Source organism: Pongo abelii, chromosome 13 (genome assembly GCF_028885655.2).
Source record: "Pongo abelii isolate AG06213 chromosome 13, NHGRI_mPonAbe1-v2.0_pri, whole genome shotgun sequence".
NCBI lineage: Eukaryota > Metazoa > Chordata > Mammalia > Primates > Hominidae > Pongo > Pongo abelii.
This window is the reverse complement of record NC_071998.2, coordinates 107422394-107447653: the sequence shown is the minus strand read 5'-3', so window position 1 is coordinate 107447653 and position 25260 is coordinate 107422394. Positions and strand designations below refer to the sequence as shown.

The window sequence follows — 25260 nt, the reverse complement described above, 5'->3', positions numbered from 1 at the left end:
ATTCACTAGGCTGGACTGGGGCCTGAGAGCCTGGCCTTTCTCAGTTCCCATGATGCCATTGGTCTGGGGTCACACTTTGAGAACTTGTTTAAGTGCACTGGTTTTTAAACTTGTTTAAACTTGTTGCAAATTATAATCACCTTATGAGATTTTAAAAGTTCTAATGGTCAGGCCTTATTCCTAACCATTAAATAAATATCTGGGGGGAGAGTGGAGATGGGATACAAGTGAGACTCAGGCAATTTTTAAATGTCCCAGTTTTTAAATGTGCAATCCAAATTGAGAAGAACTGGCCAGGTGCGGTGGCTCACGCCTGTAATCCCAGCACTTTGGGAGGCTGAGGCAGGCAGATCACGAGGTCAGGAGTTCTCAGACCAGCCTGGCCAACCTGGTGAAACCCCGTCTCTACTAAAAACACAAAAATTAGCCCAGCGTGGTGGTGCGTGCCTGTAATCCCAGCTACTCGGGAAGCTGAGGCAGGAGAATTGCTTATACCTGGGGGGTGGAGGTTGCAGCGAGCCAAGATCACACCACTGCACTCCAACCAGGGCGAGAGTGCAAGACTCTGTCTTGGAAAGAAAAAAAAAGAGAGAGAGAGAGAAGAATTAATCTGGTGCAACCTCCTGCATGCAAAGTTGAGGCATCGGAAGACTAGAAAGGACAAGTGACTCACCTAAGAGGGTAGAGCCAGTTAGTGACTTAGCTGAGATTTTGCTGAGAATAGAACTAAGCTAAATAGAACCTTAGTGATAAGGGTTCTTTCATTTATTCAGTTTAATTTTCACCATTTCACACTTATCAACCCATGGCAGCTCTCATAGGCTGATAACTCGAGGCAAAAAAAATGAAAGCTGAGTTTAAACTGAGATTTTAAAACATCTATTATTTCTTCCCTCCATTGTTTTATAAAGAAAGTTTAAGTGGAAGCATATTTATAGAACTCTACCACTCTAGACAAGTGAGGAGATGGAAGAGACAGGGTTATGGAATATTTTTAAGGCAAGACTATCCTTTAAATTTTAAGTACATTCTCAAACACAAACCAAGTGCTCTTTCTGAGTTCTTAAACAGCTGTTCCTCATCTCTGATTCAATGAATTAGCAAGAGTTTGCCTGTGATGTGCACATTAATTGCTAGTATGTAAAAGGAAGTGCTGGTAAAGTGTTTGAAAGTGGTTCTGCCCTTCAAAAAGATTAAAAGTTTCCTCTAGAACTTGGTTTCCATTAATGATTGGCTTAGTGAATATTTTCAAGTAGACAGAGCAGAGATTGTCTTATATCATTTTAGAACCAAGTAAAGAGCCACAAAAGGCCTATAGAAACCATTGATACCCAAGTTAGACAGCGAAGACTCTATCCTTTTTGTAGATTAAAACAGAAGTTGGAATCACATCTTTAACTGAGCACCAGTTGAGTGCAGTGGCTTAGGAGTCAGAACGAAATTCCAATCCTTACCTTCACCGCTTCCTAACTGTGTGATCTTGGACAAGTGACTTCACATCTCTAAGCCCCAGTTTTCTTCTTTGTAAAATAAGAATAATAGGGCTATAGTTGTAGAGAGGATGGAATGAGTAAAAGATGCAGACCTTAGCCCATTTTCTAGTACACAGGAAAAGCACTAATGGCTTCATTATAAGATGGTCTTCCTCCTAAGACAGAAATTCTGAGGATGTTTGGGGAAGAAGTAATAGAGAGGTGGCTTCAGAAGTGAGTAATTTTTTTTTTTTTTTGAGATGGAGTTTCACTCTTGTGGCCGAGGCTGGAGTGCAATGGCATGATCTCGGTTCACTGCAACCTCCGCCTCCTGGATTCAAGCGATTCTCCTGCCTCAGCCTCCCGAGTAGTTGGGATTACAGGCGTACATCACCACACCCAGCTAATTTTTTTGTATTATTAGTAGAGACAGGGTTTCACCATGTTAGCCAGGCTGGTCTTAAACTCCTGAGCTCAGGTGACCTGCCTGCCTCGGCCTCCCAAAGTGCTGAGATTACAGGCGTGAGCCACCTCCCTGGCCGAGAAGTGAGTATGAAAGACAAGTACTACTTCACATAAGAGCAGTGAGCATCCAAAAAGAGTTACGGAAACCTAAAGCTGCAAAGGCCCTAAAGATCAAATGGGTTTGAACCACTGTTCTGCCTCAGGAAATAAGACAAAAACAAGCGCTGTTAAAGTTGATATTCACTTTCCAGCACAATTTTTGTGCAAATACCTAGGACTGTGCCCAACCCCCAGCCAATCTACTATAACTTCACCCCCGATTCACCCACTGAAAAAGCAATCAAAATGCATAAATTGTCTTCAATTTAATATAAAAAGAAAATCATTAGCAAACTTCAGCTCTTCTACTTTCATTAGTAATAAATGATTTTCTCACTGCTACTCTCATCCAACCTCCTTCATTTACTATTGGAATGACTAAGATTAAGAAAGGCTTATGAGGCTTAAGGTCACACATCAGATTTGTCACTAAATCAAGGTCTAATGGTTCCTTTCCTATTGCTCTTCCCATGATATCAACTCTGCCATGTTAAGACAAATCTACACCCAATGATGGGTTACAATCCATAGAATGAGTCTTGACTGTGATGGACCTTCCCCCTGTCCAGGCCTCTCTGAGCCGCCTCACGTTCCTCCACAACCCACCCACTTAATAAACTCCCTATTCAGAGAGTGCACTTACATGTCTATGAATTTCCTATTGAGATGTAGGATGGAGGCCACATCCACCTGGAGAGGAGGGTCCCGGACCACCTTATACTTCAGGGGCTTACACTGTAGACAGAGTGGGGTGTCTGCAGTGGAGGTCAACATGGCAGCATCAATCTCCAGGTGCTCGTCCAGTGTGTAGATTTGGATGCCATATACCTCCTCACCCAAGTCCCGGAGTCTGATGGTCAGTGGGACATCACAGAAGACATTCTGAGGACCCAGGGAGACGTTCTTCCCACTGACAGTCAACAGTTTGATGTCATTGACAGCTCCACTAGAGTCCCAGTCAGTGGAGACAAAGGTCACCCAAATGGTCAGAGACTCAGGGACCAAGGGGTAGAGGAACTCCAGCTCGAGGTAGCAGCCTTGAGGCTCAGGGCAGGCTGGAGGAACCGTGTGTGGGTTGACAGCTGAATTTGGGCTCCAGGTGCGGACACTGGACTTACAGGGCTGTTCAACATCAGGATGACCTATGCAGAAGAGATGAGGGAATGAGTTCTTGGGGAAAGAGCTTTATTTCGATCCTTAGAGTTTCCTGTGGACCCCAGGAGAAATTGGCCTGACTAGAACTTAGACAGAGGGGAAAAGGAGAGGAAGGTTCTTGGTGCCTTGGTGAATCTGCTATACACACCGCATCCATCTCATCCCCACCCCTACAATACAGATTTCAGAGGAATCACCAGACATTCAGTCAAACTGCTTTCATCTCACTACCGAGTCAATGTTCAAACTTTCCTTCCTCATCTTCCACTTAGGAGGCTGTGCTGCCTAAGATGAAAAGAAGTAAAGGGTACATATTGGCTAAACACCCACTGTGTCCCCTGAACTTCTTTAATTCTTGCAAGGACTTATTTAGGAGGTGAGAAAACTAAGGCTCCCAAATATAGAGTGAATCGATCAGGTTCATACAACTTGAAGTGTAAAAGTCAGCATTAGAACCGAGTTTTGTTTCATTTTGGAATCTGTATTCTTTGTTCTTCTCCCTATTGGATGCAGGGGACAGTAGAATAAATTAGAATCCTTGTGGTATTTCTGCCATTGGTAAAACCTACTTGGACTGACAGAAATCCTAACCCCACCCCCTGACCAGCAAAGAATAGGTGAGCATAAATAGCATCCACTCTGCAGACTGAGGACCTGGGAGGAAACTGTCTAGAACCATGAACAACAGAGCTGGAAGGCAGCCTTGGAGCCCTCTTATCTCTCCTCCTCCCCTTCTCTACATGCGGTCATTCCATACCACTGAGCTTCTCCACACTCTGTTCTGTCTCACTCAGGAAGGGGAGGGTTGGGTGAGGAGCAGGGAGAAGGAAGGAGGGATTCTTCTCCTCTTTCCCTAGGGAGATGATGCCTCATCCCCACTGATCTCAGCCTGTAGCGACTTCTGAATATTTCTCTGCTGAGATCACATCTAGACTCCCAGAGAGCTCTTCCTTGCACTACTGAGGAAAAGAACCAGGACTCAATGTAGTGATTGGCTCTAATTTGTTTAAGGGAGCCTCATGAGAGAGACAGACCAGATGGTAAGATGAAGGACCTCAAGTTGCCCAACTAGACACCTTAAAAAAAAAAAATTAAGAGACAGAGTCCTGCTCTATTGCCCAGGCTGCAGTGGAATGGTCTGATTGTAGCTCATTGCAGGCTCAAATCCCCATGCCTCAGCCTCCTGAGTAGCTGAATATAGGCATGTCTCCCCATGCCCACCTAGCCACATTCTTTTTTTTCTTTAGCATCAGTGGTTGGTTGGGAGGGTGGTGGTGACCCTAGACATTTCTGAGGCAAATAAGAAAAAAAAAAAAGATCTTTGCTTAAAAATGCTTTGTGGTAATGTTACAGGGTAACAGGAATCACTATAATGTCAATACTAGAAAGTTATTTGGAGTGAAAAAACTATGCCAGTGAAGGCTGTAAATGCCTCTAACCTCCTTGCCTCTGCTTAGCCAAGGAAAGAGAGAAGCCGCCAAGTGGAGATGGAGACGAGAAGAGGAAAAAAGAAGGAGGGGTGAGAAAATACACAGAGGCTTCTTAGATATAATGCATCAGAGCAAGAAAAGATGGATTTAATTACAAGATTTCCTCTATCTCTCCTTGGCTAGTTTCATTCATTATTTGCAGCAACTGCTGGCTCAAAGCAACCTGTAGTTTAGGGGAAAAACACAAGTAGGACTCCCCACCTAGCTGAAGCCTTTCTTCTTGTCTACTTTCCAATACACTGAGTTCCTGACTTTCTTAACTTTGTGGGATGTTGACACACATGTATCACTTATTCATTCAGTCAACTTCACTGAAGGCAGCACTTTACAGTATATGAAACACATCTCCTAGTTATTAGTTAACTCATCTGATTGTCATCAAAATCCTGTAAGATCGTTGTCATTTTGTCTCTATTAAAGAGCACTGCTTCACTCAACGCCATGTGGCTTTTGCTTAATACAGTGTGCCTAGTCCATAGAGTATTCACATAGCGGATGCTAATAAATATTTGTTAAAGGAAGGACCTTCTATCCTGTTAACATCAAGTTAAAAGTTACAGCATGGAACATTAAGGCATGCTTCCTGATGGTGGGTGCCAGGTGAACATTCCACCCCTCCATGGGCTTTCTCCTGCAACTGGCAAGGGATGAAGTAATCTTCCTCCCTTCCTTGGAGAAAATGACTGTCAGTGGTGGGAAGCCACAGGAGAGCAAAGATGACAAATCTGCCTGGCTCATCCTTCCTCTCTAGTTTCTTGTTAGTCAACAGAGGGACCAAATGCTTCCAAAGGACAGGAAGGTGAGTCTGGTCATTATGCTCAAGCAAGTAAACAGGAGTAGAAATCTTAGCAAAGCTTGTGGTTGTCTGGTTATTAGAGACAAACCTTTAGATGTAAAAAAGAGTCCCTAGAGGCACCGAGTGTAACCATAACCAAAGCAGCAACCTCATTAATAATGCCAGCCTTCACGAGTTGACCATCCTCAATGTGCAGGCACTGTGCCAAGCACATTACACGCCTCAGGTCTTTTTACGCTGGCACTAAGTCTGTGACGCAGGTCTTATGAAATTCATTTTACAGAAGAGGAAACTGAGACTCAGATGGTTCAGAAATTCCCTGGCAGGGAGTAGAATATGATATTGTTGGTCCAGGCAGTGTGCCAGGCTTTGAAGGAATGAAAGTTGGGTTAAAATATCAGTTATAGGGTTTCTCATTATGTTACCTACTGTAATGTTACCTACCTCGAGGTTGCTGTAAACCTCAAATAGGATGAGATCATTAATAGATTCCCATAAATATATTAGCTCTGTCCTGGAAAGTAGGCGGTATTAACAAGGAAAAATATTGGTAAGAGGAGGTATTACAAGCATGAGAACAGTTGGGAGAGAGTGTAAGTTAAGGTTACTATGGTTTTGAGTACAATTGTAGAGCAACAAATGCTGAGGCTGGTAAGCTAAGTAGAACCAAGATTGTGAAGTGGCTTGTATACCACATTAAGGAGGAAACTGAACTTTGCACTGAAATAGACGAAGAGCTACTGAGAAATTTTAAGCAAATGAGTGACATCAGGGTCGCCTTTTAGAAAAACCACTGTTGGCCAGGTGCGGTGGCTCACGCCTGTAATCCCAGCACTTTGGGAGGCCAAGGCAGGCAGATCACTTGAGGTCAGGAGTTCGAGACCAGCCTGACCAACATGGTCATCTCTATTAAAAATATAAAATTACCTGGGTGTGGTGGCACATGCCTGTAACCCCACCTGCTCAGGAGGCTGAGGCAGGAGAATTACTTGAACCCGTGAGGCTGAGGTTGCAGTGAGCCGAGATTACGCCACTGCACTCCAGCCTGGGTAACAAGAGTGAAACTCCATCTCAAAAAAAAAAAAAGAAGAAAAAAAAAGAAAAAGAAAGAAAAGAAAAACCACTGTTTAGAGACACAGACACTATCCATCCATCCATCCATCCATCCACCCATTCATTCCATGCATTCAAAGAGTAACTATTTAGTGCCAGGTGTGTGTCCAGAGGTAGGCTAGGCTCCAAGAGAATAAGTTTGCCAACATGATCTCTGTTCTCAGGGAGCTTTTAGTCTTGTGAGACTAGTTAGGAGAGTATTGGACTAATGCAGACAATATATGAACTGCAAGAAAGCATGCAAGGAGACGGCAAGTCAGAATTCCTAAGGAGGAAAAGTGAACACAGCTGGGAGATTGATTGGACATGTAGTTGCAAGGTAAGGACAGGAGCTGAAGAAAAGAAACAAAGAGAGAAAGGAAGGAAGAACATAAGGAAGGGGGAGGAGGAAGGGTGGAAGGAGAGAAAAGAATAAACAAAGAAGAAAAGAGAACTCAGCGTAAAAGCCCTGTTACTTCATTATTAATAGATATCCTTTTGTATATATGGTGATTAAATAAAAAATTACATGTTTATATAAACTGTCCACTAGAAATAAGGTCATATATGTATATAGACATATATATTTATACATAATCATGCTGATCTACATTTACTTTTGTGAAGCGCTATACAGGCACCTGTTATATATCTATGTATATATACACTGCAGCTGTTGACACAAATATAGTTATAAAAACTTGGTGCCAAGCTTTTTTCCAGGTGAATAGTTAAGCACACCTGAAATATTCTGGGCAGAAAAATAGAGACAACACACAAATGAGAAAAAATAAAAACAGTTAGTGCCATGTGCTAATCTCTCATGGAAAACCCAACACTTGGGATCTATTTTATACTTGCATAAGTGATCTTAACTGGGATTTGAGTCAGTCAGATCAAGAAATATATATTTATCTAATTTATAGGCTACAGATAAAACATGGCATCAAATATCTCAAAAATATTCATGTATGAAATACAGTCTTTGCTCAAGAGGTAGGAGTGCAACCACTGTCTATGAACAAAGGCAAGCAGTTCTATGACTGTATTTACCTTCTTTGAAATGAAGCTAATGAAATGCAGTAGATTTCCAATAAAGATTTGTTAAATGAAGAATTTTCTGCTAGTTAATATGGGATTATATGAAAAGAAGTTACAGCTCCATGCAATATTAGAGCTAGAAAAGATATTAGAGTTCAACTTTTCATTCTGTGGATACAATGCCATTTTCAGAGAAGCTATGTGACTCACTCAAGGGCACAGAGTACATCAATAGTAGGGCTGAGACCATGGTCCAATCCTCCTCCTTTCCCTCCCCTGCACTCCCCATGTTTTTTCCCCAGCCCTACAGATATGTCTGGCATTGCTCATGAATTTGGGAGTTTTAAGTTAGTTTGGGAAGTCCAAAAACTTAAACATGCACAGATAAATAGGATGAGAATGAGTTGAGAAATAAATTGCAGAGTTTGGCTCATGGAAAAGTTTATTTCTTCAAGGATATTAAAAGGGTCTGAGCCAAAAGGATCACAGAGACTGTAATAGGATGCTCTAAAAAAAGAACAGTGTCTTTTCCTGGCCCACATGTACTAAATTTACATAGGAGGAAAACCCAGGGCTGCTGGGTTTCCTTGGAGCTCCGAATTGGCTCAGGCAACCAGAGACCTCAGTGCCTCCAGTTGAACTCCATTCTGCATATCATGCTTTAAGAAGGTCAGGAACAAACTAGGAGCAAACTTCACCAACTAATAGTTGCATTGGTTGTAGGTGTGGAGGTGTCTGGAAATAATTTTATTCAAACAAGTGGTAGAACAAAGCAAGATAATTTTAGCCAGAGACATTTCAGGGGAGAATCTTGCTAATTCTACCTTCCAAGTACCTCTCAACCCCATAAACTTCTCTCCATTCTCACAGCCACCGACCTCATCAGCCCACCATCATTCCTCAGCTGGATTTTGGCAACAGTCACCTTGCTGCTTCCCTTCCTCTAGCAACCAAATCCTCTTCATCTCTTCTTTACACAGCAGTCTGAGCAATCTTTATGACACGCAGGTCTTACCATATATCATGCCCTCATAAGGCACATGGTTTTCTCACTGCCCTTGGTGTGAATCCAAACCCGTCCTCACCTGGCCATTATCCGTCTCATCTGTCTTACCTCTGCCACGTCTACCTTGTTTTACATGTTCTGAACCTACTTAAACTCTTATAGCCTTACTGAACTTTTGCTTATGCAGGTTATAACTATTAGTAGTTTCCGTATTATAAACTAAAGCTAAGGAATTTAAAAATTCAAGAAAACATAAGAGTGTGTTCCATTAGCTATCAGAGCACAAATGACATCACATGTCATGTGTCTATCAGATAGCTCCACTGGACTCTCAGGAGAGAATGAGAGTGGAAAAAGCAAATGATGTCATATGTAATTTTATGAAAATACTTTTGACTTTGAGGATACCCTATAAATGTCTCCAGGAACCCCATAAGCTTCTGAAGTAGATTTAGAAAACAGCCACTCTGTGAACATACCAAACTTTTTCACATTCTCAGATGCACCTCGTTAACAGTGTTGTGATATTTCACGGGAAGACTGAGTCTCCAGTTCTGCATGAGGTCCCCTTCTTACAGGCCCCCAGCACCGCTTGGTACTTCTATTACCATAAGCCTATTCATACTGAATGGCAATTGGCCATTTACTTATCTGACTTCCCTAGCAGACACTCAGCACTGCCTTGCCCATGTGCCCAAGACAGTGCCCAGCATATAGTGCCTGTGTTGGTCGCTAGTGAGACAGGCTCACTAGATACAAGCATGCAAAATGTTGTCAGGTGGCAGAGACACACATTCTCTGTGACAACCCAAAGTGGGTTCAGTTTGGGTGGAAAAATTACAATTGCAGATTTCAAGAACTTTCTAAAAAACTGGAGCTTGAACAGGCGCCAGGGAACCTCAGTGAGGACACACATAGAGGGGATTCCTGCACTTGGGGGGAGCCCGGGCCAGATGACCCCAGGCATCCCTCTCAGGTCTGACAGCCTGTGATTCTGTGAGGCTGAACTGAGGGCTTTTCCCAGACATCCCTCTTGCTTTACATTCCAGATGGATTTGTTTAGACTTCCCAAGTTTGACTCTCATTTTTATTTTAAGCTACTTTAAAAAATAAAGTGCAGTGCCGTCGTTTTTCAACTTCACTTTCCTCTCTGATCCTTCCCCCTTGCTTTATTCTATCTCTGGCTTTTTCTTTTCAACCTTCTTTCTAAAAATATAGAGGATAGCGGAGGAGTTCTCACTGGTGTTCCGTGAGAAGACTGATTCCGCTCCCTCTGATGCACTGGTGTAATAGTGTCCTCACCCAGTGACTGCTGGCATGAGCTAACCTGCAGAGGAGCAAGAGGGACTGGGTGGGGGCAGGGTCTATGTGTATATTCCTGAGTACCAGGGAGGGGGAGATGAAAAACTAAGAGGAAAGTATGGAGCCTCTGCCAGCCTGGTTCTGAGGCCAAGTGACAAAGTGTGACAACAAGCATTTGGCAAAAGGTATTCTTCTCTTAATTTCAATGATGATGTAAGAAAGCACAGAGATCATTGGTTCCTTGGTAAGCCTGAGAGACACCCCTGAGCAGGGAAGAGTCTGATAGTGGGTGGAACCCATAATAGTGGCAATCATAAGGCACTTCCTTTATGTGTCTTACAGGTAAATAGATCCCCAAAAGAGGGTATATAGAAGAAATTAAAAGGAATAGTTGCAACGCATGTGAAAGTGCTCTGTGTAGTCTAAGAAATAACAGAGGAAGAATCAAAGACCACTGATGCCTTGAAGCCCCAAAATATTTGTATTGACTCTAAAGTGACCTTGTTTGTAACTACAAGCAGTTGGGGTCTGAAGGATATGTAAATACCCCCAAGACACTGTGTTTGTATCAGGTGTGTGGCCTTGGGCACTTCTTTAATATCTTAGTGTCTTTGTTTCCTCATTTGTAATATGAGAATAACATGTTAGGATAGTGCAGGTGCTCAAAAAGTATTTGTCGAATGGATGAGCGCTTGACTACTAACCTTGCAGGATGATGTTAACCAAATGAAATGATACATGGGAAAGCCCCATAAAAATCATAAAACTCCATATACATTGAAAGAGCTGTTCTTTGCACACTCCACCTGTCAATGAGCTTCCAGAAGGCTGGCTTACCTTCTGCTTCACGAGGGCTCCAGTGTCCTGATGGGCCACAGGGCATTGGGGAGGAGGCGTTGGAAGCATACTGCACCAGGATTCTCCCTTCCAGGCAAAGATCACATGCTGATCCCAATTCTCTAGGAGGCCAAGGAAAGAGGGAAAATGCACCGACTTAGGAAAAGTTGAATGAGAAACTGATGGGACTAGGCCAGAGTCAATGGGGCAGAGGACACAGCAAATCTGTGTTTCCCCCTTTCCTGCCTACATATGCCAAGGCTTCTGGAAATAACCATAAGTGAAACGCCTCCCCATTGCCCAGCAAGAACCTCGTCTGAGCCTAAGCGGCTTCTGTTCTGATGATGCATACATTTCTCTGATCTTTAGCAGCACAAAGTCAACAGGCTGAAGGCTCACCACCTGCAATAATTCTAATTTTATCAGGCATGTAAAGCTCTACTGAGGATTTGGAATGTAGTTATGAGAAAATCTTTTGCTCCATCTCATTCTCAAAGTTTACTCCTTCTACAATATTTATCAGGTAACTACTATGTGCCAGACACCATCTTGTGTTTTAGGCATTAAATATGAAGACGGCTTGGTTCCTTCATCTGAAAATAAGAGGGCTGGATTAAATGATGCCTAAAGAACCATCCAGCCTTGACATTCTGTGGATGGATGAGTCATTCCTCGATTTTACAGTCAAAAGCAGTTTCTCTACCATGCCATCTAATTCATTTTAGCGGCTTTCCAAGGGGCTAGCCAATCCCTCAATGGGACCAGTCCCAGAAGTGGAATATTATGATGGCTTCCCCTACCAAGTTGTGTCTTGTGTATCTGGATTCAATCTTCCTTTGGCTGTAGAGTCTCTGGGATCCTACTCATTTTCCAGATTTGGCATCTGTTTATGAGGCAGTTGTGGAGAAGGGAGAGGAATGAGTCCTCTTCTCCTGTCTTATTGTGAACCGAAAACTGCAAATCTGAGTGACCTCTGCAGAGGGACTGGAAACAAAATCTCAGGAAGATGTCGAGAAATGTCCCAGCACAACCCATTATTTCTCAAAGTGCAATGGTCCTGATGATAACTCTTTCATCATTCCTGGAAGAACTTCTGTGCTTTGGCTACCTGAAAGGATGCAATGGAGAAGCCGGGTCTGGAGCATTATGGCTTTCCCCTCACAGGGACATTCACTATGCCTCTGGGCTCACACAGTCAGGAACCATGTGCTTGTGAGCATCACAGTGTGCTGTTTCTCCCCGTTCCTCCTCCACACAGCCGACAGGAGATCATCCCCAAACCTCAAGATGAACAAGTCATGCCCCTGCTTACCTCTTTCAGTGATTTTATCCCCTAATGCCCTATAATGTGGTATTCAATGCTCTTTCATACTATCCTCCGCTTCACTCTAGCTTTGTTTCTCTCCACAATAAGCTCTGTCTACCTATCATGTTGTGTCATGTTACCCACATCCCCTCTGCAGACTTTTTTCACTTGGCTGATGTTTCTCCTCCTTCAAGTTCACCTTGGACATCATTTCCTCTGTGAAGACATTTTTTTTGACATGCAGGAGAGTTTATCCCAATAGATTGTGAGGTCCTTGAGGACAAAGTCAATATCTAATAACTATCTTTTTATTTCACACGGCACAGCACACAACTTATTTTATAATGTTGGTCAGTATAAGCAGGTGAATGGATGGATGGATGGATGGATGGATGGATGGATACCAGTCACTTAGGCATGTGCTAATACTCATGGCTAACCTACTGCAGACCTTCAAATTGTAGGTTTTGCATTCTCAGCCTTATCATTGTAAATATGAAACCATATGTAGGTGGAAATTTTGCAAGCAAACTAATATTAATATTCAGTGATAAGGGAATCATTAAATAGCCCATGGTTAATATGCTTAATGGAATGGCAAGCAGTTATTGAGGAAATATTTATAAAGATTATGCAACTTCATGGAAAATGTGTAAGCTATAATATTAAATGAAAAAGTAATATCCAAAGCTAAATCTATAGCAGTATCTCAATGTTTAAATAACCTTATGAAACAAAATATTATCAGCAGCAATTTCTGGGCAATAGAATATAGGATGATTGATCCTACCCCCTATTATTTCTCTTTCTGGTTTTCTAAATTTCCTACATATTTTAAAAACATGAGTTACTCTTGGAGTAGCAATAATAACAATTATACAAATATACTCAAATGCAAAAAAGTAGGAGTGGAGAGAGAGACTTCCTCAGCACTGCTAATGAAGGCAGAGTTCCCTTAGGACGACCACAATCCACGCATAGTGGCTTTGAGTCACATGACTGGCTTTAGACTGACACTGGGGTTACAAATATTCTGGGATGAATTTGGGAACCATGCTGACCTTGACGGTCATTCATTCTTTCTTTCTATATCCTTTAGATGTTTTATTGTGGGTGATACACATAAAGCCACCTGAGTTTCAGTGAATTCTTGATACATCCCAGGCTCCCAACAAATACCTGGATGAGTGAACAAATCATCATCCAGCTGAAGCAAATGTATGATGTCCTGTCCTACACATCTAGGAATTGTATGTGTTTCCTACCTTTCACATTCATTTTGTCTTCATGGATACCTATATCTACACATAAACATACACAATGAAATCATAGACATGCAGGCTACCAAAGCTCAGAGAGCTCATCTTTCTTACTTGGGTTTCATGAAAATCAAAGCTTAAAGCTCTAAGTATGTGCTGTCCAATATGGCAGCTATTAGCCATATGTGGCTATTTAAACTTAATTTAATTAAAAATAAATAAAATTTGAAATTTGATTCTTCAGTCACACCAGTCACATTTCAAGCCCCAGTTGGCTAATGGCTATAATCTTAGTGCTGATATAGAATATTTCCATTATTGCAGCAAATCCTATTGGACAGTGTTTCTCCAAGGCATCAATTGTATATAATGAATTAACTTGTCTCCTATGAAACTAAAATAGTACTTATTATATACCATCTTTGGGAGAAATGAGGAAATAGTTACTCAAATCATTTTCCATGTCTTAAAATTTAGAAGAGGAACCTTGGTTGAGAAAGCCTAGAACATCTTTGGCTTACAGATCAGAAAACTGAGGCCAAAGGCAGAGGGAATGGATGAGGTCACAAAGACTTCAGACCCAGGTTTCTTGGTTTTCAGTCCAGTACTATTTCCAATATACCATGGCCAATTGTCAGATAACTGAAACAACCCAGTCAACACGTGTTTGCAAGACAGATAAAAATAAAGGAGTTAGGAAAACCAGGGGTGGCCTTGAATTATTTATTCAGTTGCCCATGTGTGAGGACATAGGCTGTGGGAGGATCTGAATATGTTTTTTTAAGGGAAACCCTTGTATTCTCTTAGACCACAGATGTGAGAACAGCAGGAGGACATGAGGATGGCCAGGGGCGAGAGGTTGGCATTGATGGATGTAGTGGAAAACACCAGAGGCTTTGCAGGGAAAGGGAATTTTTAAGTAGCTAAACAGCTCTGGAAAATGTTGCACAAAATGGGAGCTGATATTTCTTGAACATAGAGAGTGTGTGCTTGGCATTTCATAGTTACCTTGCTGAATTCTTCACAAAAGCTAGGTGACGTGGGCATGATTAGTACACTTTGATGGAAGAAGGCCCAGAGGATCAGAGGTGAGATGGCTTTGCTCAAGGTCCCATTGACTGGGAGTGATAAAGCTGAGGATGGGAAATGGATGACCTGACATTAAAGCTTGTATACTTTCTACTAAGCCAATTTGCATGAGTATAAATTCCATCTGTATGGGAGCGTGATATACATTAAAGACAGTTCCATTTCTTTACAACAATTTATTGAACTTGTGGACTGACTTCTTTTAGCCATGGACTATGGTCAACGTAGCTGCTAACCCTAATTAGATATGTTTTGGAAATGTCAGTTTTAATTTAACATATGATAACTATGTTATGAAATCTTAAACTGTACAGAATAGCTATTATATGAGCCTCAAGAACCAACTGACTATAGGTTATTAAAAACATATTGATTGAAGCTGAGGACACTGTGTAATAGAGACATATCTCATTACACAACAATTAACCCTCCAATAGGTTTCCAACAATCAGGTGGTATTTATTTAATGGACAATAACTGCTTTATGAAATATAAATTAAATACATACACAGGAAGTTTCATTTACAAAACTTCCATTTTTAAGTGGAATGGAGGCCAAGGCTTGACCAAAAGTCTGATACTTCTCATCACCACAGAAAAAGTAAATAAATCTATGGGCTTCTGGAAACCTCTGAAGTGTCACACGAGGTTTCCCAAACCCAGCTCTGTGCTCCCAGTGAGGATGGCTGGGGCAGGGGAAGGGGAATTTCTACAGAGCGTAGTAAGTGCATTTCCTTCCCTGATGATCACATTCGCCAGCTGCCAAAGAAGGTTCTAGACTCAGGTACTGATGGTAATGTGAAAAATTAGTGCCCACATTTTATGTGGTACTGTGATCAAATAGGTTTCAAAAATTTTTTAAATTTTATTTTTAATTGACATATAATGATTGTGTATATATTTATGGAGTACAGTAAAATGTTTTGATATATGTTTACAATGTGGAGTGATTAAATTGGGCAAATTAACAAATCCATCATCTCTCACACTTTTTTTTGGCAAAAACATTTGAAATCTATTCTTTTCACAAGTTTGAAATATACAATGCATTATCATTTATTAGAGTCACCATTCTGTGCAACAGATCACTAAATCTTATTCCTCCCATCTACCTGAAACTTTATGCCCTTTGATCAACATTGTCCCTTTCTCCACTCACCCCACCTGCCTCTGGTGGTCATCATTCTACTTTCTACCTCTATGAATTCATTTGTTTTAGATTCCACATATATGTGAGATCATGCAGTTATTTGTCTTTCTGTGCCTGGCTTATTTCACTTAGCATAATGTCTTCCAGGTTCATTCATTTTGTTGATAATGACAGAATTTTCCCGCTTTTAAGGCTGCATAATATTCCATTGTGTCTATACAGATGCTCCTTGACTTACAATGGGGTTAGGACTCACCCAATAAACCTATCTTAAGTTGACAATACGGTAAGTTGAAAATGCACTTTTGACTTATGATATTTTCAACTTACAATAGGTTTATACCATCTTAATACTCAAAGCAATGCTGAATACATATTACTTTTTTGTCATTGAGAAGACAAAAAAGTGGAAGTCAAATTATCATAAATTGGAGACCATCTGTATACCACATTTTCTTTACCTGTTCATCTGATGATGGACTCCTAGGTTGCTTCTATATTTTAGCTATTGTGGATAATGTACAGTGAACATGGGAGTGTAGCAATCTCTTTGGCATACTAATTTCAATTTCTTTAAATATATACACAGAATTGGGATTGCTGGATTATATGGCAGTTCTATTTTGAATGTTCTGAGGAACCCCCATACTATTTTCCGTGATGGCTATATTAACCTACATTCCCACCGCCAGTGCACAGGTGTTCCCTTTTCTCCACACCCTGGCTAACACTTCTTATCTTTCCTCTTTTTGGTAATAGCCATTTTAACAGGGGTGTGGTGACACCTTCTTGTGGTTTTAATTTGCCTTTTCCTGATGATTAGTGAGGTTGAGCATTTCTTCCACATAGCTGTTGGCCGTTCGTGTGTCTTGAAGTGTCTATTTAGGTCCTTTGCCTAATATGTCTTTGACACACACACAAATGCAGACAAATACACTTGTAAATGAGAATTTCTTGCTTCTTTTTGTGGCTTTTTTTTTTTTTCCTTGCGGGGGGCAGTGTAATGCCTTTTCTCCAATTCTAGTTTTGAAACAACTTAATGAAAGCACATACGAGTCTGAGATAACACAATACAAAACAGGAGCTGAAGCCCAGTCCCTGTCACTTTCTATGACCCTCTAGTCACCTTTCAGCCTCTTTCAGCTCCAGTTGTTTTTATCTAGCAAATGAGGAAGATGATTTGTTTTGTACAAGGTTACCAGAAAGATTAAATGAGATTCTGTATGTAAAGCATTTAGTATAGAATCCATCATGTAGTAAGCACTTGATAGATCCCAGCAACTACAATAAAGTAATATTAACTAATTATTAGTGTGGTTATTATTTTTACCATCATTAATATATCACCATTACTAGACGAAGCATCCCAAAGAAGGGCTGGGAGTAGAGGTAATACACTAATCTTCCCTGAATTATGGCAAAATTCCAAAATAGATGCAAATACCTTGGTCTATTTTCATGACCCTTTTAAATCTGGTCCCCTCAGAGCTTGAGCTCCTCAAGGAGTTTATATGGGGGAAAGATCAGAAGAGACCATTTGATTCAGGTCTCCACCTTCAAGCCACTGTAGTATCCTTAGACCCAGGTTTCAGGGAAGGGAGAATCAGGCTCAGAGACAGAAAGTGACTTGCTCAAGGCAATGTGGTTAATTAATGAACAGTCAGGGCAGCAGAATAGAGGTAACTTGTGCCTCAGTTTATCATTCCCTGGTCTTATAAAAATGCTACCTTTAGTTCTACAAAATAAAAAAAAAAAAAACATTTGGTGCAAAAATTATGTTTATATGTCATATATGTATATGCATTCTTTTTTCTTTTCTTCTTTTTTTTTTTTGAGACAGAGTCTTGCTCTGTTGCCCAGGCTGGGATGCGGTGGTGCCATCTCGGCTCACTGCAACCTCCGCCTCCTGGGTTCAAGCATTCTCCTGCCTCAGCCTCCCAAGTAGCTGGGATTACAGGTGCGCACTACCACACCCAGCTAATTTTTCTGCTTTAGTAGAGACAGGATTTCACTGTGTTGGTCAGGCTGGTCTCGAACTCCTGACCTCGTGATCTGCCCGCCTTGGCCTCCCAAAGTGCTGGAATTACAGGAGTGAGCCACCGCGCCCGGCCTTGTATATGTATTCTTATATGTAAATATGTACTTATATACACACATGTGACACACACATAAATATATATATCCGTATATAAGCATATATAATATGATATAATATAATTAATATAATATAATATATAATGTAATATAAATGTTTTTGCCCAGGCAATCACAACTCCTGAGCTCATGGAGACAAGACTAGTACCTCCATCCCAGAGGAAGTCGGTAGCAAAAGAGGTTTCCAAGTTTCTAATAACAAAGTGAATCTAAGTACCCATTCACCTAAAAATATGTATTGTTATTTATTCGTTTCTATTAACAATCATTTATTTATTCCCTGATCTCAAATTTACAACATGCTAGGTGGTGGAGATACCTTTTGAACAAGAACAAGAAATGCAGTAAAATCCCTCTCCAAGTCTGCTTCCCTTCCAAGTTTCCTTCTTGGCAGGAGAGAGAGAGAGGGATCAACACTACACAGGGCACACTCACCTTTCAAAGAAATGGCCATCTATAGGTGGGAACCACTCCAGTGTCACAGAGTCCGTTGTGTGGCCCACAACTTGGGGGGCGAGGGCAACAGGCGCTGGTTTCCTGGAGGGCTGCCAGCCCTGGTAGACCAGGTCCAGGTAACAGTGCATTCTGGCGACTTGATTGGGCGTGAAGGAGTCCGTACAGTCGTCATCTGCAAGCAGGCAGAGGGAGAGATAAGCACCAAGCCGCAAGGCAGGCAGGCATATGAGAGAGTTATGACGGCTCCTGGCGGCCCAAGAGCCAGCACCCAAGTCGTTCCTTGCCAACTCAGGGCTGGCCTCTTCCAGCTCTCAAGAGTTAATGGCCTGTGAACAAATTAGTGTAGTCATCACTTCTGGAGACAGGTGAGAGGAAACAGGAGGGAGGGAAGGGTGGATGGAACTGAAAAAGTATGGCTGAGACTGGGAAGAGAGCAGCCCAGAGGTCACGGCAAAGGACACAGGCAAGATGAGCTATTTCCCCTATTTCCCATGGCCCCCAAATCCACTGGGCACTAAGTCAACAATTCCATTACTCCCTCCCTCCCTCACCCCCAACTCAATATTTCTCATTCATTCATTCATTCATTCATTTACTTGTTTATCCATTCATTCATTCATTGATGCACTCACTGGTTCCAACGCATTCCTTCACATTCTTTCATCCACTCATTCATTAATTTCACTATTAACCAATGTGCTGATATTGCCCTTCAAACAAACCTTCTGAGTGTCTACTACATTTCTGCTCTGTGCCCAAGGGCATGGAAAGATGAAACTTTAAAAGTTCCTGCCCATGATGAGGTACCAGTCTAGTTATGGAGTGAAGACCAGTCCAGTGTATGAGTCAGGGTTGTTACAAGGCTACTAAATTCTGTGATGTCGATCACTGATAAATGGAGGAAGACGGCATGGGTGGGGGCAGGGACAGGCAGGTGACCAGGAAGGCTTCTAAAGAAGGAGATAGTTGAGGTTGATCAGATTGCATGGCTAAGATCGGAAAAGAAAGGAGAGGGATTGCAGGAGAAAGTGCTGCATGACTACAGAGGCATGGTGCCCTAGGCAGAGAGCACAGGCCAGGGAGTCAGGCAGACCTGGGAACAAGCCAGGGTAGTGTGTATGCTGAAAATATGAGTAGTAACATCTCCCACTCCATGCTGCCATTGGTGCACTGTGCTTTAGACACGGTAAACCCCTTCCCTTCTCTGGAGTTTTGGAGTATGCACTACTATTTTCCTTATCGTACAGAAGAGGATATTAAAGCTGACAGAGGGTAAACAATTATTTCAAAATCACAAGCTAGGATTGTGATCCCAGATACATCTGGGATTTGAACCCAGGCAGTCCTGACTTCAAGGCCGTGCTTCTGATCAATATGAGAACTTCTTTTCAAGCATAAATGAGACATTGTATGGATATAAAATCCTGCAGGTGGTTGATAAATGGGAGTTGAGTCTGAGGCTAAGGGAGCTTGGAACACAATCTCTCAGGTGTCTTTAGATCTAACGACCTTTGATCCTAATCTCTCTTTTCCAGGGTGTGACCTAAGACCTGGTCCTGAGGGAGAACGTTTGCATTTCTCCCTCCAACAGTTTTATTCAACTGCCCTAGGGGCAGGGCAACGCTCTGTTTTGGCTTAATTTCCAAAAACACCACTTCCCAGAGGTGTCCACCTGGTCAGGGAGCCTGCAGCTGGGCCCCAGACAGAGGAGTACAGGGCTCTTCCAATCTTAAAATAAACTTGCTACTGGGAATCCTGCAGCACATACTGGTTTCTTCTTATAAAACAAACATTAAATACATTTGGGCAGGTGCTGGACAGTTAGACACGGCTTTGAGAATCCAGCTTAGGGAAGGGGCAGGGGTGTGAGGAAGGTTCTATACAGAAGCTGCCTTAAACCCCCTTAGTAATTTTTGCCAATCTCCTTTCCAGCACCTTAGGGAAGTCTTTAACACATTTGGAGAAGCAGAAGAGCCCAATGTCTCTTAACAAACACAGTATAGTGAATAACTGAGTAAATCTCTCTCAAACCCAGATCCCACCATGTAACTCCTGAATACCAAACATTCTATGGCTCCCTATTGCAAGGAAAAAGCCCTCAGACCGAAAAGGGCCAGATAATTGGACACTTTTTTCTTTGTTGCCATGAACTTTGTACTTCATCTTGAAAACTTTGGAAAAGCCACCGAATAGGTTACATGCAGGAGAAGGGCATGATGGCTAAGGGAAGAAGTATGGCCACGCGACTAGATGAGTGCACACAGAATCTGGAGTCAAATGGACAAGTGATTTTCTGCCCCCAGTGCCTCAGTTACCCCATCTGTGAAGTGAAGACAGTGATGATAACACGATTGCTCATCTCAAAACACAGCCAAGGTGCAGGGATGTGGGGCTCTAAGAGCAATGCCTGCCCCATGATAAATGTTAGTACATGGGAATTGGAAATAGTGTGTGTGTGGTGTGTGTGTATGCTTCCATGTGCTCATGTATGTGTGAGTGTTAGAAAACTGGAAGCAGGAAAAAAATTCGGCATATAAAATATGCATTCTCTTTGATCTAACAATAAGGAATTTATGGATTCAAAAGATAGATAATCTTGGATAAACAGGGGTAAAATAGACATACAAAGATGTTTCTTGAAGCATAATTTATAATGGTGAAAATATTAGAAATAGCACATCTGTTCATTCATAGGGAAATGGCTGTGTACTTTAAGGCACAGACATAGAACAGAATACTAATCAGGCACGACCAAAAAATGAGACAACTTTAAGACTCAGTTCCCTCGTGCATACATTGGGGGCATTTAAATAAACTCCAAACCATGAAGTTGTGAGAATTCAATGAGCAAGGGCACAAAAAGCATTTATCAAGATGAATGACGCTGAAAAACAGTAGGTTTTTTCCTGTATGAACATCTACTTTACTTGCTTCCCCCCAACAAAAAAGTGTATTTTTCTTTTATAACTTAAAAAGGAACCATTTTCACATTTGTTGATAAAAATAAGTTTGAAAAAAATGGGTAGGTGATGGAACCTAGTACGGAGACAGGAATGTATTTGAACTTTAAAGCTGAAGTTGAGGCTGGGCGCAGTGGCTCTCTCCTGTAATCCCTGCACTTTGGGAGGCCAAGGTGGGCAGATCACCAGGTCAGGAATTTGAGACCAGCCTGACCAACATGGTGAAACCCTGTCTCCACTAAAAATACAAAAATTAGCTGGGCATGGTGGTGCACGCCTGTAATCCCAGCTACTTAGGAGGCTGAGGCAGGCGAATCGCTTGAACCTGGGAGGCGGAGGTTGCAGTGAGCTGAGATCACGCCACTGCACTCCAGCCTAGGCGACAGAGTAAGACTCCGCCTCAAAAAAGAAAATAAAAAAAAGCTGAAATCGAAATCTATCCCAAGGTACATTACTTGGAGACTTAGCAGCTATCAAAATCTTGGGAGAGGTACCAAAGGGTTTTCATTTATCACAAAAGATCTGTCTCAATTAGCTAATGTCTAGAGTCAGCCCCACTTGGCTTCCTTCCCCCCCCAGTGCCTCCCCTCGTGATATCTGTGGCCACTTCATCTGGTATCCAGGAGTGGTCAGCTCATCTTGTTCTTCTGTCTGTATCTTGTCCCAAAGCAGAAAGAACTTCGGGACTTCATCACTGGGAAGCCTATGCCAGTCCCCATGCTATTGATACAGTACCCTGAGTTTGCTAACTGAATCTTGCTCTCAAGAACAAATGTCCATCTGTGGCTGAAAGGCCACACTGCATGGAGGTTCAGGTCATGAACACCATGCCTTCACTCCACTTAGGACCTTGGGCACAATGCTGACCCCCCGTCAACCACATTTTCACCCACCATAAAATGAGGAATAAGATGTTACCTGTCTCATAAAGCTGATGAGAGCATTTAACAAGCTAACTAATGTCTAGTGAATGGATAACTAAGTTGCCTTGTGTAAAATTCCCTGTCTTTTTGATGTTTTTAAAAATAATGATAGTAATAATAGTCATAATAATAAATGTAGATAATAAATTTATAATAAAAACTTCACTGTAGAGTATCTGGAATATGTCAAAAATGTTACAAAAAATAAACATTACCCTGAACTCATTACCTATAGATAATAAAATTGATGTCTAAGGTATATGTGTGTATATGTACGTATATATATGTGTTTGTATGTGGATGTAAATATCTACAGTAAATTTCTATAATTCTTATCACATACATATGTACAGGTCTTACACTATGTATATGGCTTTCTGACCCTTTTCACATTAAATAGTCAATGAATAATCCTACTAATCATCATTTATTGAGCACTAATTATGATACCAAGGACAGTTCTTTCTTGTTTGTTTGCTTTTTAACTTTCATTTTAAGTTCAGGAGTACATGTGCAGATTTCTTACATAGGTAAACTTGTATCATGGGAGTTTGTTTTATAGATTACTTCATCACCCAAGTGTTAAGTCCAGTACCTATTAGCAATTTTTCCTGATCCTCTCCCTCCTCCCACTCTCCACTCTTCAATAGGCCCCAGTGTGTGTTGTTCCCCTCTATGTGTCCATGTGTTCTCATCATTTGGCCCCCACTTATAAGTGAGAACATGTGGCGTTTGGTTTTCTATTCTTGTGTTAGTTTGCTAAGGACAATGGCTTCCAGCTCCATCTGTGTCCCTGAAAAAGACATAATCTCATTCTTTTTTGTGGCTGCATAGTATTCCATATGTACCACATTTTCTTTATCCAGTCTATTATTAATGGGCATTTAGAACAACAACAGTTCTAAGTGCTTCACTTGTGCCATTACACCTACAATCAGGCAAGGCAAGCATCCTTATCATCAGTGGTATTAATGAAATAACTGAGGGTCAGAGAGGAGAAGTAAACTGCCGAAGATCAAAGCTGGGCACGGAACATTCAACTTGGGTCTCCTCACTCCAAATTTCATGCTCTGAACCACCATGTTACTCCACTTCTGTTCATGTCCTTCAACCAACTTCTCTGTCATCTTTAGTGGTCCTATAATGTCCTATCACATGAATATCTTGCAGTTCACTTCAGCAATCCATTATCTTTGGGCTTGTAAGCAGTTTCTAATTATTCAAACATTTTGTTTCCTATACCTGGCATATAGCGAATGCCTAATAAATATTTAGGAAACAAATATCATTAAGAACATTCTTATGGTTAAATCTTTAAGCATACCAATTGACTTATTTGCTTTGGATATATTCCTTAGAAGTGGAATTGCTGGGTCAATCTATGTGTGCATATTAAGAAGCCATGACACACAGAAAGATAGGGACAGGACACTTGCCCTGTAGGCTAGAGAAAGCCTGGCTTCCTGCAGTTTTGAGGACCAGAGTGTCCTCCTCCAGGAACTCTTGTAGCCTATTATCTCCAGAAAGTGGAACTGGGTCTGCTACTCTTTTATCTGTTGAGTTTTCCAAGAGTTACCCAAGAGTTCAACATAACCATACTCTTCTGGAGCTCTGTCCAGCCTGCCTACTGAATTAGGTTTCCCCCCATCACCTGCCTGGTGCCTGCTTGATCTGAGCATTTGGGGCCCTCTCAGCCTTCCCCACAACCAGAAAATGAGGCAGATACTTACTAGTTAATAACACAGGCTCTGCAGTAAGAAACACTTGAGTTTAGGTTTCACCTTTGCCTTGTTTTATCTTTGTGATGCTGGGCAAGATACTTAAGCTACCTGAACCACATTTTCTGCATCTGTAAAACTTGTGCACCTCCTGGGGCTACTTTGGGGATTCAATGAGACAAGCCTATGAAAAGTTTCATACAGTGTCTGGCATATCACATGTACTCAAGAATTACTGCAGGCCTGAGCTAACCAGTATGGTAGCCACCAGCCACGTGTAGCTATTCTGACTTAAATTAGTTAAAATAAGATTGATAATTCAGGTCATTAGTCACACTAGTTGTATTTCAATCATTCAGTTCACATGGGTAGTAGAAGTCATGGCTACCATACTGGCCAGCACAGATACAAACTATGTCTATCTTCACAGAAAGTTCTGTTGGCAGTGCTGCACCACAAACCTTTACCCTACCCGTGATCAGGTCTGAGGAAGAAGCACCCAGGAAGATAAAGCAACGAGAAGAAGTTGACCCAGCAATGTCTTCACCCAATTGTCTTGATGGAGAGAGCTCCCATGCATGGCTCTCCATAGCCCTGAGAACCCAGTCCTGTTCTGCATTTTGAATTTCATCCAGCTGCTTTTGTCACCTCATCTATCAGAAATCCTAAGGAAAACAAACATTTCAAAGCTCGTGGTCGCCTTGAATATGCTTTTGTGGGTGTAAGTTTGTTATCGTAGCTCAGTGAATTAGTTCTGCTGTTAATGGGTCACTGAGCTGAGGGGTTCCTTTAAAAAAAACAGTAAATCAATCACCCTTTAGATCTGTACAAAGGGGAACAAAAAAAGATTTAGTTTATGGGGGTCTGGTAGCTAGTGGCAGCTCCTAGCCCCTAAGAGGCCGGCAAACTTCCAAACTTATGTTATTGTTTATTTTCCATGTGCGTTGAGCTGGCCAAGAAAAGGTGCTACAGAAATGGAACGTAAGCAGTGTTGTATGAGGGGATGGGGCACCGGATGTGGGGTGTCAGCTTGGCTGGGAATGGGAGCCCAGTGGGAATCTGCTTTTCAGGAAATACCCAGCACCCTGGTCTTTTTTGAGCACTCAAATCTAAGACTCTTTATGGTACCAGAGGTGGGTTATTGACACTTCAATTCAGATTTGGACTGCATGAACCTTATACTGGAGAGGCCCCCAGGGGTCATCAGACCAAATGGACAAGCAGAAAGAACCACTGGGGATCACAGAAACCTCTGGGTTCCAGCAGCAAATTCCTCTCTTCAACTGCAATGAGGCAAAACCTCAACAAAAATGTAAAATAGTCAGAAAGGGGGTGTGTTTTCCCCGGCTTCAGCAGGAATGAGAGCCTAAAGCCCTACTCACATAGCCACCAGGGCAGTTGCCCTGAAGCATCCCTGTGGAACAGAGTGTAAAAGCCACCCAGGTTGCTCAATTTCCCCACTCAACCATCAGCTAGCTCTCTTTAGAAGA

The 25260-nt window shown here is 41.8% G+C and overlaps 1 protein-coding gene and 1 long non-coding RNA gene across 3 annotated transcripts in view; one reads left to right on the top strand and one right to left on the bottom strand.

Annotated features, from left to right (window-relative positions):
* PAPPA (pappalysin 1) overlaps window positions 1-25260 on the bottom strand; it is a 248661-nt gene that overhangs the window by 163805 nt on the left and 59596 nt on the right. The window contains exons 5-7 of the mRNA XM_024252110.3: window positions 18149-18341; window positions 10756-10877; window positions 2680-3178 (exon numbers count right to left, since the gene is read on the bottom strand). Of these exons, the coding sequence (XP_024107878.3) occupies window positions 2680-3178; window positions 10756-10877; window positions 18149-18341 (814 nt within the window). The remainder of the gene's footprint in view (window positions 1-2679; window positions 3179-10755; window positions 10878-18148; window positions 18342-25260) is intronic.
* LOC129048000 (uncharacterized) overlaps window positions 1-25260 on the top strand; it is a 116444-nt gene that overhangs the window by 32666 nt on the left and 58518 nt on the right. The window lies entirely within an intron of this gene.